The following is a 13,940-nucleotide window of genomic DNA, read 5'->3' as shown; positions in this document are numbered from 1 at the left end:
CACTATTTGGTTCGGTTCGGTTCGGTTTAACCGATTTTTTTCTCTTCAAAATCGAACCGAACCGAACCGAAATAACTGAAATTTTTATAAATTAAAACCGAATCAAACTGATTAAAATTTGAAACCGAGCTAATTAAACCGAATCGGTTCGATTTTTCGGTTTGAATCGAATTCTGCTCAGGCCTAGCTTTGGGGCTTGAACGACTAAGGAAGATGAAGATGGAAATAAAGGGGTGTGCTTTGGTGGAAGAAATCATCACAAAAGAAGAGCAAGGAGAAGGCTGGGTTAAAACTGTATTCCCTTCTTTATTTTCCATTGATCTTGAGTGTTTGCCTAGCCTAAAATGTTTTTATTCGGGAAGTGACGTTCTTAAATGCTCGTCCTTGAAAGAGTATCTGCAGTTGAGTGTCCAAAGATGAAGATATTTGCTTCCACATTTTCAAGCTTATTTTTTAAGGAAAACAAAGAAAGAATTTGGGAAGGAGGTTCTGATTTGCCTGGAGCACACTTTTTCGATGACAAGGTCAGTTTTGAATGTCTTTTGTACTTAAAAAAAAAAATTAAAAATTATTTATAATAATTTTATTGGCTGTTAATTGTAGTTGATTCCACATAAATCTTATTATAATCAACGATTATAATAAAAACGTTAGATGTACATCGATTTCATCAAATAAAAATGTATCGTTTGTTTCTTTCTTATATATGTAATCACCAATTTTTCTTTATTGCTCTGTTCATGCCATTTTATTACCCATTCAATATTTTAATCTATGTTTTGACATCTGCACTTTTATTTTTTTCTATTTTATTTTAGCCTCCAAATATGAATTTCTAATTCCGTCCTAAATCCATACTTTCATTAATGAACTTCCCACATTTTTTTCTATGTCTTCCAAGGGAAAATGTTTCTCATTGAAAATTTGAGCCTTTTATATTATAGAATCCAATAAATTTTACCAATTTGGCAAAATTAATCAAAATTTTTATTTAAATCAATAATTACATCATTGATTACATCGTTTAAGAGCTGGCTTGGTACATGGCAAGGCTTTTTGTGTATTTTTTTTTCATTTTTATCATTTTTTTAAAATAAAATTCTAATATTTCAAAATACTAAATTCCATTATGTATATAGAGTTTTTTTTTTCAAATAAAGTACTTTTTGTGAAATTTTTTTAATCAAATATTTCTTCTGTACTCTTCAATTTTAAATCAATAAAAAGAAAGAAATAATTTCAACATCTTAATCAAAGCTAAAATAATTATATTGTTGCTTCCCTCTCCATTTTCTTTTTTTTTTTCTTAAAAAAATATAAAATTTTTTTCCAGCTCAAATTAGTTAAAACTAGCATACCCTTTGTCTATATAGAGGGAAACTTAATTAGTTTATTTGGTTTAATATACAGGTTGCAGTCCAAAGCTTACAAATACTGAGGGTGGAATGGAGCGAGTTGAAGGAGATATGGCATCACAAATTTCAGTCTGAGTTCTTTCATGGGCTTAAAGTTATTGAGCTGTGCTTTGCTAGCAAAAGTGCAATTTTGCCATCTGATTTTTTTCAAAGGTTACCCAATTTGAAGGAACTTGTTATTTCTGGTTCTTTTATTGAAGAAATATTCCTACACCAGGTGAGAATTGATGAGGATAGACATCCAGTGTCACTACCAAAGCTCAAGCACTTGGCGGAGAATGACAACTCGCAAACAATCTCAGCCTTTCTTTCTTTGAAATTATTAGAATGTGACAGAATGAAAGGTTTAGTCCCATCCTCAATATCTTTCCAAAATCTGACAACTCTAAAAATATCAAAATGTCATGGATTAGTAAATCTGATGCCTCTGTCAACAGCTACAAGCCTGGGGCAACTCCAAAGAATGAGCGTAAACGAATGCAAAATGCTACAACAAATAGTAGCAAGTGAGGGAGATGGAGTAGAAGATGAGATTTGTTTCAGCAAACTAGAATATTTGAAGCTTGATCGTTTACCATGCCTTGCAAGCTTCTGCTCAGGTAATCATGCCTTCAATTTCCCATCTTTGGAAACAATAATTGTTACAGAATGCCCCAAGATGAAGTTTTTTGCTCAAGGAGTGTTAAGCACACCAAAGCTTCTAAGAGTACGAACAAAATGGTGTCATTTGGAGGATAATTGGCGTTGGGAAGGCAACCTTAATGACACAATACAAGAGTTATTCATGGAAATGGTACGTAATGATTAACAAAATGTAATAATCTCACTATATATATATATAGTTTGCAAGCTATGATCTTAGCAGTCATGTCAATCAACTCTTATTTTGAACAAATTAAAAATTTGCTTGGAAAGAGAATAGATGGAGTCAAAATCGTTAAACCATCTATAACAATCAGTTCAATTGACTATTTGGTCTAACATATTTGTTTTCATTGCAAATGCAAAATGCACAGGGTGATGAATAAAAATGAGGGCAATCTTTCTTTTGCACAAATTGGATTGGAATGAGGCTGATGCTGCAGTTAGATGCCTTTCGTTCGTGCAATTGTTTCATGGATTTGAGATTTAAATAGCAAGAGGGCCTTATGTTCCTGAATTTCTACAGCCATGTATATTTTTCCAAACTGTTGTGTTCCCATTTTCAGAGTGTAACGTTTGGATCTGTGAGGGATTCTATAGCGTAAATAATTGAGCAAGACGACTGAATAATCTGAAATATAGTCACCATGTGAATCTTTGTATGTAATGCATAAGGGTAAATACTAGATATGGAGTGCTTGATTCAAATTCTAGTAGTTTGATTAAACCATTTTCATACGTTCATATTGGGAATTAAAAATGCCAAATTTATAGGCAAAATTGTTTAATTTTAATATTATTTTAATGAATTCACTTTTGCCAAATTTATATAGAAATTCAATCAGAAGTCTTATAATGTATTTAAAATGTAGAACTAGATATTATTATACTTTAAAACAAGGCTAAAATTCAACATAATATAACAATAGTGATTTCATTGAAATTGAAATTGGAATGCAACTAAAACTGAGTAATTTGGCTGATAATATATCCAATTTATATCCAACAGAGTGAGAATAATATATCCAATTCGTATCTACGAAGGAAAGCTCTGGAACTCTCACCATGCCAAGACAGTGAGAAGGAAGCAAATTTCCAATTTTACATTGTCTCGCCTCCCAATCCAAGTTATAGTAGAGCCACCCTAACTGCAAATCCTATTGGTTCCATAGAAGGAAACGACTAGTCCTGAATCAAAACCGACAAGTCCTTCAGCCTCTCAATTCACATAAACCACAGCAATGGCAACAGCCAAAACTTCATATTTCCCAATGCCCTTTCCATCTCCAGCAATCAGTCCAACCCTACATCACTCCATCCGCTGTCCTCAATTCCAGCAGGTAAGCCTCAATATATGCTCATTTTATTATATTTATGAAGATTATTACCTCTTAGCTCATACTCTGCAATTAAGGAAAAAAAGATTGGCTTGCAGCACTTATCCCTTCAGGTGAAAGTAACGCCTTCCCGCCGGTACCATTCAATGGCTGAAGTCAGTGGCAGATCCAAAAAATTTTTTCCCTGGGGTCAATGAATAAAAACTAAATAATAACCTATTATTAAAAATGTCAAAATTTTAATATTAATATCTTATAATTAAACTGACGAGAAAAATATTAAGTATTACAACATTATTAATGCTATTAAATACATATGTCTCTATTATACTCTTTTTTAATTCCAAATTTTATCAAAAAGAGGGTTCAATAACTAAATTTTTGAAGGGTAAATTTATGCATATATAAACATATGTAAGGATGATTTTAGCAAAAAGAGGGGTCAATTGACCTCTCATTTTCCTATATACATTCACCACTGGCTCAAGTGCGAGAAATCCTTAATGTATTGACTATGACCAAACAATCTCATGAAGACAATTATGCATCTTAAAATGAAAACAAGTATTTCATGGTGATCATCAAACAAGCAATAGTGATCAACTACAAAGTCCAACGACATCAACGATCAAACCCAGGATGATGGCTTCAATAATACCAGTATTAGTTAAATCTAACCTATTGCCACAAGAAAGATACAGGTAAATGAATTAATTCAATTAGACAATATTCTAATTTTTTTACCCACATGTTAAAAACATCTCACTTAACAACAGAAATTATATACTATCTGAATAGCACATACCATGAGTAGAGTGGTCGAGGTATCTAATAAGATATCATGCGCCTCCCAGCTCCATGTCTCCTCATCAGTTTGATAACTTCGCACATCAAGGTGGATAATAGGGTAAGAGTGCCAAAGGTACTGAATAACGAGACAAAAGGTTTCCATGTTTAAAACATACAAGCCATAGTACTTGCTAAATATGCAGCAACTGTTTTGTATACTTAGGAAGGAATGAAAGGTGCTAAAACAAGAATATGAAGACTCTGAATGACCTTGTGGATTTCATGAGTTGGTCAAACACAAGGGGAGTTGTCACAGTAGTCATTGATGATAATGCTCGGCAGCCATCAAGCATCTCACTGGATACAATGAGAATGATTTTGAGGCTTCGCAGGTAGTATAACAACTAAGTGCAAAAAGACAGTAACATATAGTGTAACACCCCTATTTACATAGCCTAGTATATTTTACTGTTCTGGCGACAGATATCGGTCCGGACAATTAAAGAATTAGAACTACATCTAAGACACCTAAATAAGCCCTGAATACAAATAATTAGTAATTGCCAAATAGTTAAGTATAAAGAAGAAAAACAAAGCATAAAAAGTTAAATGAGCCGGGAGTCACAGCGATTGGTGACCTTCATGGGAAATGACTGCGAGGTCAATCGTAACCCGAATTCTGAACTGGAAAATGTGACGCTGTGGTCCTTAGGACTATTGCGAACACAGTGAAAAAGAGAAAATCACGAAAAAGAGTTGTTAAGCAGGTCAAATAATTAGGTCAGCGATCCGGAAGAAATATCGAATAATTTGCAAACCGGATTAAACCAGCGAGGGGCAATTTGATCAATTCACTCCTAGAACTAACTCCTGGCCTAACTGTCTAATAAAATTGGAGAAAAGAAAATTTCGGAATCGGGAATTAAATTTAAGAACTAATGAAAAAATAAAGAAAAAGAAAATGAAAATAATAAAATGACATCATCATGCATGACATAATGCATGACATAATAAAACTATAATTTTAAATTTGAAAATTTTGGATAACTACTTATAAAGTGACCAATTAAAATTAAAAGAAAAAAAAATCAATTTTTAGTCTTCTTCTTCTTCACATGCCGCCCTTCCTCTCTCCTCTCTCTCATTTTTCTCTTCCTTTCTTCCATTAAAGCTCTCTTTGAGCTCTTGAAACCCTAAAATTAACTCAAAATTATTTTGATTTCTCCACAAAAAAACTCTTAAGTAGACCTAGAAAAGAAGATTGAAGAAGGAATTGGGAAGGAAAGCGGAGAGATTTGAAGATTTGAAATTCAAAGTAGTGATTTTCCTTCAAATTCTTTCTATTTTTATGACTTAGATGCATGAATTAAGTTGAAATTGATGAACTTATGGATAGAAAAATGAAACAAAATCAAGCATGTTAAAACCCTAATGAAATTCGGCTGCCATGGTGGTAGTGTGAATTGATGTATTTTGGTTTGATAAAATATGTATACAAGTTCAATTAAGTGTGTAGAGAATGTTTAGATACCTTAATTGCATAAATTGAAACACTTGGAAAAATTAGGGTTCTTGACTTAGGGCTACTTGTTAGAAAAAATATAAATATGCCCTTATCTCATTTTAGAAAAGGAATAAGAGGAGACAAAAGAGAGCAGCAGCAGGGGAAGAGTTAGAAAACAGAGCAAACACGTCACCTCTCCATTTCTAAACCAGATTTGGAGTTTTCTTCCTTTCTTCCCTATTTCCTACCTTTCTTGTATTGGGTTTCTTAGTTCTTAGCATAGACTCAAGTTTTATTTCCATATTTACTTAGAATTTATTGTAAATATTATGGATAGTGAGTAGTTTTCATTAGATTCTGGAGTTGAGATGTAATATTTAAGATATTTTATGGATTTTGATTGGGTAATCCATATTTTGTGATTTTAATGAATTTTATTCATTTCTTGTGTGCTCAATGACATGCTTAGTGTAGGATCCCATTAAGTATTATTCTTAATCTATGGTTGAAGCACCGAAAGGAGAAAACCTTGTGATAGATAATCAAGAAATTGGACTTAATTAACTTAGATCTAGAAATAGACTAAGGATTAAGAGGATTTACAGATTAATTAAGGAACTTAATGGGTCTTGATTAATTTTAACTCCATGAAAGTAGGATTAGATTGATTAAGGCACTCTTTGTCCCACTCGAAAGAGTATTCAAAGGATTTAAGAATTAATCTCCTTAAAATCCATAAATTCCATAAGATTGGGTAACCAATTAAAAAATCCCAAAATAACTTGAATATGAACTCCCGTACTCCGAAATCGCCTCTTTTATCATTGTTAATCTCTAATCGAATTTAATTACTTGCCATTTTAAATCTTGCCATATTTCAATTTGCTTATTTTAATTTGCCGCAAATTTAGTTGAATCTCTACTTTGTTGATTAAATTATTAATTTTGCATATATAGATTTCACATTTCAATTTCTATCAATATATGATGTGACTTATCCGCAAGTATACGGGTCGTCTCAAGTAATAAAGTGATGAATCAAGTATCGTTCCCACGAGGATTTGCTGTTTGATTACTAAACTATGAATGAAGCGATTATTTGGGCTAATGATTAATGAATAAATGGTAAATGTAAATGAGCAAGGTAAATTGATTAATCTAATTGAAATGGGTAAAGAGCAAACAAATAAATTCTAATTCTAGTTCGCAATTAAACTAAAATTAACAATGGGTAATTTAAACGAAAGTCTAATTATGGTAAAAGTTGATTCCAGAGTTGGGGATTTATGCATAAATTAATTGGGATTTGTCTTGGGCATTCCAATTTTTAGGGAAAAATAGAGTTTGAAGGAAATTGATTCTAAATTCCTTTGATATCTTTTTCAAGCAAATCAAAGTGTATTCTAAAATAACCAAACCTAATTTCTTATGTATTTGATTACTTTAAAACCCATTAAGTTTTGTAACCAATAATTAATTCCTCTTAAAGTCCTAGTTTATTTCTAAATCTAGGTGATTTTAAGTTCCAATACATGATTACCCATCAATGACTTTCACCTTTCGGTCCTTCAATCAAAGATTAACACAATACCCAATGGGTACCAACATTAGGCAAGTAAATCAAGCACACAAGGAAGGAATCAAAACTCATATTCATATAAAATAAGGAAATACCCAATCCAAATCCACAAATTAATCTAAGACATATTTCCCAACTCTGAAATCTAAAGAAATTACTCACTCATGATGGTATTTACAAGAAATATTGATGGAAAAGTAAAGGAAAACATGATAAGAGGACTGAAATAGAAAAACCCAGGTGGAAGAACCAAAGTCTCTGGATTCTGGAGCTCCAAAACTGGTGCAGTAGCTCCTTCCCAAAAGAAAATGGCGTCTTCTCTCTCTCTTTCTATTAAATTTTCTTTTCTTTTTGTTTTTCCTCCCTTCCTCCTATGGCAAAAATAAGGAAATGATGAATTTATATGGTCCCAAAAAGCTGCCCTAAAAGTAAATAACAGCTAAGGAGTGGATAGGAAATGAGGTGTAAAATTATCCAAGTCAGCAGCATTTTTCACGTTAGGCGATGCAGCTTAGGGTTGGCTTAACCCTAGCGACTTCTTAGCAAATTTCAGCTTACAGTGCGCATGCGCTTAAGGTTAGCGGACCTTCAAGCAAATCTCGGCAGACTTAGAGTAAAATGGACTTTTACTGCTCATGCTTGACTTGTCTTTGCACCTTAAGCCGCTTTACCCTAAGCATGACCTTAAGCAAAGTCTCAAGCAAATTTCGGCTAGTTTGCTCTTTCAAGACTTGATTTCTTCAACTTTCCTCCATGCTTAAAGAACTTCAAATCTCTTCAAATTATTTCCTATTGCACTCATTGATCTTCTATTTGCCACAAAATCCTATCAAAAACAACAAAATTACTAAAATCAAATATAAAGTATCTAAAGTTAATAAATAAGCTAAAATAAAGCTAAAAACATAAAATTTACTAAAATATAAGGGCAAAATGGATGCAAAACTATCCTAAAATGCCTATATGAAATGAGTATAACAAATTCCCCCAAACTCAAATCTTTGCTTGTCCTCAAGCAAATTAAAAACAATTAATGCAATTTGGGGTACCTTATCTTAAATTTATGAAAATTACTTATCCAAACTCTCAAACTTACTTTTAGCCACCAACAAACCATATACCCACTTTCAAGATGCAAAGAATTCAATCCTTACAAAAGTTATCACCGCTTAGCCTTGGGTCAATTATCCATATCATCAAACCCAAACCAATCAATCACAAAGAATAATCATGCCTAAATAGACTATAGGGTAATCCATAAACTAAATTGTCCCAAATAATGATGAAAGTAAATGAATATATTAGTGATATCACAATCCCATAGGCAATTCTCCTATTCCAATCTCCACTAATGTAGCAAAACACCATCAAAAGATCAAAAGGACTTTCAAGGGTCGTAATGGGGCTAAGGGGGTGATAATGTGGCTAACAAGAAAAGGATAAAGGTAACAAAATATGAGAATAATCAAATTATTAAAAGATCAAGATACATAAAATATATATATATATATATATATATATATTTTTTTGAATCAATTGGGAGAAGGAACTTTACAACTTTTCACCAATGCTAGCATATAATTTTGAAGCTTTTAGAGGGACTACATAAATAACATTAACTTGAATTATAATTGTCCCTTTCAATTCACCTCCAAACTCATTTCTTTGTGTACTTGGGTGGTAAATTACTTTACATACCATAATTGGATTTGCTAGCCTTTTTACTTTAGCCACTTCTCCCAACTAATTATTATTTATTTTTTTTTATTTTTATATATATATTTTTACGTGTATCTATCACTCAAAGAATTATTCTCATGGAGGGTAGGTAAGTGTTTGGGTTATGGCTAGGCATTAATGTGGGTTCCAAAGAAATAAGAGGGATAAATGTAGGCTCAAATTGGTTTCAAAGGAAATTTTGAAGTGAGGTTGGCTAAGGCTAAAATGTGGGTTTAAAATTCAAAGAATGCCTAGATCATTTCTTTTTCAAGTGCATGCTATGATTTCGCCTTGAAAGGTTTAGAAAGATTGTTCTAGGATTGGTGAGACATCAATTAGCTACTTCTCACCTTAGAGTTTTCTCTAGGCACTCAAAGTCAATGCAATTGATTGGGTGGCCCTTGGCTAAGAAGATATTAACTAAGGCAAGAATCTAATAACTTTGCACCTATCTAGAACTTTCAATCCATCAAACCCTTCTAAAAGTAAGCTCAATTGTTCTTCAAAGCAATTCTCAATCCTCTAAGGACAAGGTAAAAAAAAAAAAATTATTTTTTTATGATATGCATGATCCTAAAATGAATGCATAAATCAAATTAAAACTAAGTGTAATCTATATGAAAACTATATGCAAATGTATGTGTATGAGTATAGACATGTGTGTGGTTTATGTATAAGTGTATGGATTATCCATATATGGATGAATGAAATGCAATAAATGAATGAATGAAAATTTTAAAAATTTTGCAGAAATTTTGCCCTCACCCCCAAACTCAAATGAAACATTGTCCTCAATGTCTAAAATGAATGCAAAGATGGGCAAAATTGTGTGAACTAATCAATTAATGAAATATATACAATTGGGGATTAAATCAATATAAGCTCAAGTATTTCAAAATTAGCTCAAACTGATATTAACAATGAAGCTTTAGAGAGAAAAATGTGAAAAAGTATCCCAAATGTATGAATTTACACTGCTTAAGATGTTGCTTAACCTGCTGCGTAGGGTAAAGCGAAAGCATAAGCATTGGCAACATACCATAAGCTTAAATGGTGTAAGGGTAAACTGTTACCTCCAACTGATGTGGAACAGGTGTGGCTCAAAGAAAATTTGTGCAACGCATCAATGTCAACAAAATTGGGATTGAAGAAAAGATAAAGTGCAAAAATAATGTGCAAGAATATGAAAAAGTGTAAAGAAATAAAATGTAACAGTTAAATCAAAAATTAAACTAAAAAAAAAAAAAAATTCACAGAGTAACTATGTTCATAGCAGAAAATAAAATAGAGTAAACTAAAAGAAGGAAGTGCAGGTATAATCATAAAAACTAATTACCAAAGTATTACAACCATGACCAAAGTTTGAAAATTAAAATAAACAGATTACAAAAATAAACCTAAAACAGAAATTAGAACTATTGCTACTGATCAAGCTTTGCTGTCAAGGCTTTGCTGCTAAACCAGGTGTGCTTCATGTTCTGATAGGTTCATTGTGATCCAAGCTTGAGCGGTTTCAAGTTTTCTGTTAAGTCTTTCATTTCTTGAAACATGGCTTGGCCCCAATGATATAAATTGTTGTAGGATTGGGCGGTTTGTTGTAAAGCTCCAGATTTGAAGTTGATGTTGATTCTGTTTCTTTTTATGAGATATAAGTCTATTTTTAAGTTTCTTTTCTAGGTTTTTCTTTTTGTTAACTCGCTCCTGACCCATGGTTTCAATTTTGATTTCTAAGCTCTTCAAGGTAGCAAGAATTTCTGTGGTGTCAGGTGAGGGAACAGATGGTTGGACAGTGAAATTTGTTATTCTGGATTCCAAGGATCTTAAGATGGATAAAATGTCTGCTGGCGTGGGGTAGAGGTTGGTTGTGGTTACTGTGGTGCAAAAGTGGTGGGGTCTGCAGCAGTGAGTATCGTGGATCTTCTTGTAGCAGTATAGGTATGGCCTACTTTCTCACAAACATCCATATGCAAGAACATCGTCTTTGTCTATATATGATTCCCCAATCGGCAGCAATTTATATAGACTAGCATCAAAGCTAAATGAGTTTGCTATAGCGATTATATACCCCCAAAAACAATACTACCTCTAGTATGCTTTGTGACAATTTGGTGCCAATGAGTAGCTATGAAATGGTGTGCTTACTTGTTTTCTCTCCTTCATGCACCACAAGAGAAACAAATCCCCAGCACCCACAATACTGTTACTGTGTCCCCTTCCTAAAACAGTGTAAGTAATGAACCTATGGAGGTATTTCAATACATGGTCAACTATCCTAGAGGCTTGCAGTCCTCTGTCTATAATGACATCCAAAAGCTGAAATAACCTACCAGAATTGAACATGGACATAAACAGTATTCTGCCACTCTATGTTATTATATCCTGAAAACTGAAAACCAAAAATTGCATTCATAGCAGCCATGTCTAATTCCCTATCAATTCCAGCACATCGAAAATATATCATATCTTTATGTTCAGGCACTATTGGTTTGAAACTCAACCTTAGGGAACTCAAAAATTCGAGGGTTAGATCCTTGTACACTGGTTCCCTAATTTTAGCAAAGTCGATCCATTAACAAACATTCAAATAGGCAAATACAGAGTCATAAATGCCTAATTCTTTCAAAATCTGCTCATCCATATACTTGTTTGCCAAAATAGTTTTAGAAACTAATTTCTCATAGACATTTTTCATATCCATATCCCTAAAAGCCCAAGGTAATGGAGAAATTACCTCCTCTATAGTATCTGCAGATGACGCAGGTGCTGGAGAGTGTAATGGAGACTGAGTTATTGGTGTTTGGGTCACTGGTGCTGGAGTTTGTGAGGAAGACCTGGTCCTTTTGCTAACTGGTTCAGAGGACGGCTGAGGTGGAGAATTCAGGTCGAAAGGAACAGAGGGTACTCATTTCCGTTTTCCGACAGGGGTTTTCTTATGTTTACTTGCAGCCTTTTTTGTTTTGCCTTGGGTTTTCGTTTGAGTAGGCACAGGTTCAGGCGCTGGTTCTGGGGAATGGGAGTCGGGAATTGGTGTTTCATTTTGTGGCTCGGATTGCGGCGAGAGGGGAGTCGGCGGAATGAGAGGTGGTATTTGGCTTGGGGGTGGTGGCGGTGACTGAGGTGGTGGTGATTGTGGTAATGTTGGAGTTTGTGGTGGCGGTGACTGAGGTAGTGGTGGACTGGGGCTGGGGTTAGGGTTTGCGGGCAATGAAGATGGAGTACCCATTTTAGGTCGAAATTTGCTGAGTTTGGGTTTGTGGGAAGACCACATTTTAGTTCTTACCATTTTAATGAAAGGAAAGAAACTGTTCGGCTTCCTATAAAGATTGTCGGAAGAAATGGCGTGGGAAAATAAGTTGATGAGGTTTATCGGGAGTGTGGACGAAGCTTTTGGGAAATTGGCGGAAGTGCTGGGCCTTTTAAAATGTGGGGTAGACATGTGGTATTCTGGGCCATGCTTAGGGTTAGGCATAAGGTTCAGCAGAATTTGCCTAAGACTCTGCTTGATAAGCAATGTCATCAGCAAGTTTCGGCAGGTTTTGAGAAAAATTGTGGTTTTGCTTACCAAAAACAGTCCAAAAGCTATGGAATGCTATCATGACCCTCAGCAATTACCAAATACACACAAACACCATAAAATTTAGGGATTTAAGTTCATCATCTCTTAGCACTCATCAAACACCATATATTTTCATTTACCTCATGCAAGCATTTTTTTTTTTTTTTCAATTTAGGCATCTATTTTCACTACCTTCGTACACATTTAATGAAATGGTCTCCTTTCTTTACTTATACCAAAAGCACATTTTCAGTAGCATTTTGGACAAGTTCCAATCAACCAAGAATTGCAGAAAAGATGTAGAAATTAACCTTTTTAACAGCATGAACAGTAGTATATACAGTAACCAAAATCTGCAGAATTCAAAAATTAGCAGCAATTCCAAACAAAAGCATGCAAATTCCTATCAGACTACAAAATTATATATACACTAAAAGGTGAAACTTAACAAACATTATTTTTGCACTTCAATAAAGCTCTCATCAGTCCTAAATATCAAAATTGATCCTCATTCAAGTTGCATTTCACAGAATTTACACAAAACACAAAATCAAACATGTGCTATCAAGTAGATTGCAATATCAGCAATTTAGCACAAGTTTAAAGGTGTTACTGTTCACAGGCACTGCATAAATTGCATAATTTTGCTTATACTTGCTTCTCTTCAATTCTTTGTTTTTGCCACAAGTGTAAACTTGCCCCATCTTCATGAATGACCTACAAAAGATAAACAAATGTCACTTTTGAGATTAATGGGGGTGAAAACTGAAATGAAATTAAATGGAAATTAATTAACTATAAAAGGATACGCTTGGGTTGCCTCCCAAGAAGCGCTTGTTTAAGGTCTTAAGCTTGACCTTCCACTCCAATTCTCCTAAGTATCCCTGACTGGAGAACCAAGCCATGAAACCTCTACAAACTTTTGCGTGGGTTCTCCAACAATATAATGTTTTAATCTCTGCCCATTAACTTTGAAAGTCCCTGAGGTCTCATTGCCTATCTCAACAGCTCCATAGGGGTATACTTTTATAACAGTGTAGGGCCCTGACCATCTTGACTTCAATTTTCCTGGAAATAACCTTAACCTAGAGTTATATAGGAGAACAACATCACCTTCTTGAAATTCTTTCCTCCTAATATGCTTATCATGCCATCTCTTAGTTCTTTCCTTGTAAAGCTTGGCATTTTCATAAGCATCCAATCTAAGCTCCTCAAGTTCATTTAGTTGCAGCATTCTTTTTCTCTCCGCAGTTTTTAAGTCAAAGTTCAGTGTCCTTATGGCCCAATATGCTCTATGCTCCAACTCCAAAGGTAAATGACAAGCCTTCCCATAAACCAATCTAAATGGGGTAGTTCCGATAGGAGTTTTAAAGGCTGTTCTATAGGCCCAAAGAGCATC

At 33.9% G+C, this 13,940-nt stretch overlaps 1 protein-coding gene and 1 long non-coding RNA gene across 2 annotated transcripts; one reads left to right on the top strand and one right to left on the bottom strand.

The window, feature by feature from the left end:
* The first annotated feature begins 1,803 nt into the window (after nucleotides 1-1,803).
* Nucleotides 1,804-2,687, top strand: LOC131179870 (uncharacterized). Its single transcript, XM_058146679.1, has 2 exons — nucleotides 1,804-2,208; nucleotides 2,432-2,687. Exons 1-2 carry the CDS (start codon nucleotides 1,837-1,839, stop codon nucleotides 2,441-2,443), a joined length of 384 nt encoding a protein of 127 aa, XP_058002662.1. The 5' UTR covers nucleotides 1,804-1,836; the 3' UTR covers nucleotides 2,444-2,687.
* A 285-nt stretch (nucleotides 2,688-2,972) lies between these two features.
* LOC131179871 (uncharacterized) lies at nucleotides 2,973-4,609 on the bottom strand. The gene is made up of 2 exons (XR_009148765.1): nucleotides 4,200-4,609; nucleotides 2,973-3,598 (listed from the first exon to the last, which is right to left on the bottom strand). It is a non-coding gene; the product is annotated as an uncharacterized LOC131179871 (long non-coding RNA).
* Nucleotides 4,610-13,940: the final 9,331 nt, after the last annotated feature.

This window comes from Hevea brasiliensis, chromosome 5, assembly GCF_030052815.1.
Source record: "Hevea brasiliensis isolate MT/VB/25A 57/8 chromosome 5, ASM3005281v1, whole genome shotgun sequence".
Classification (NCBI taxonomy): Eukaryota; Viridiplantae; Streptophyta; class Magnoliopsida; order Malpighiales; family Euphorbiaceae; genus Hevea; species Hevea brasiliensis.
This window is presented reverse-complemented; position numbering and strand designations above follow the sequence as displayed.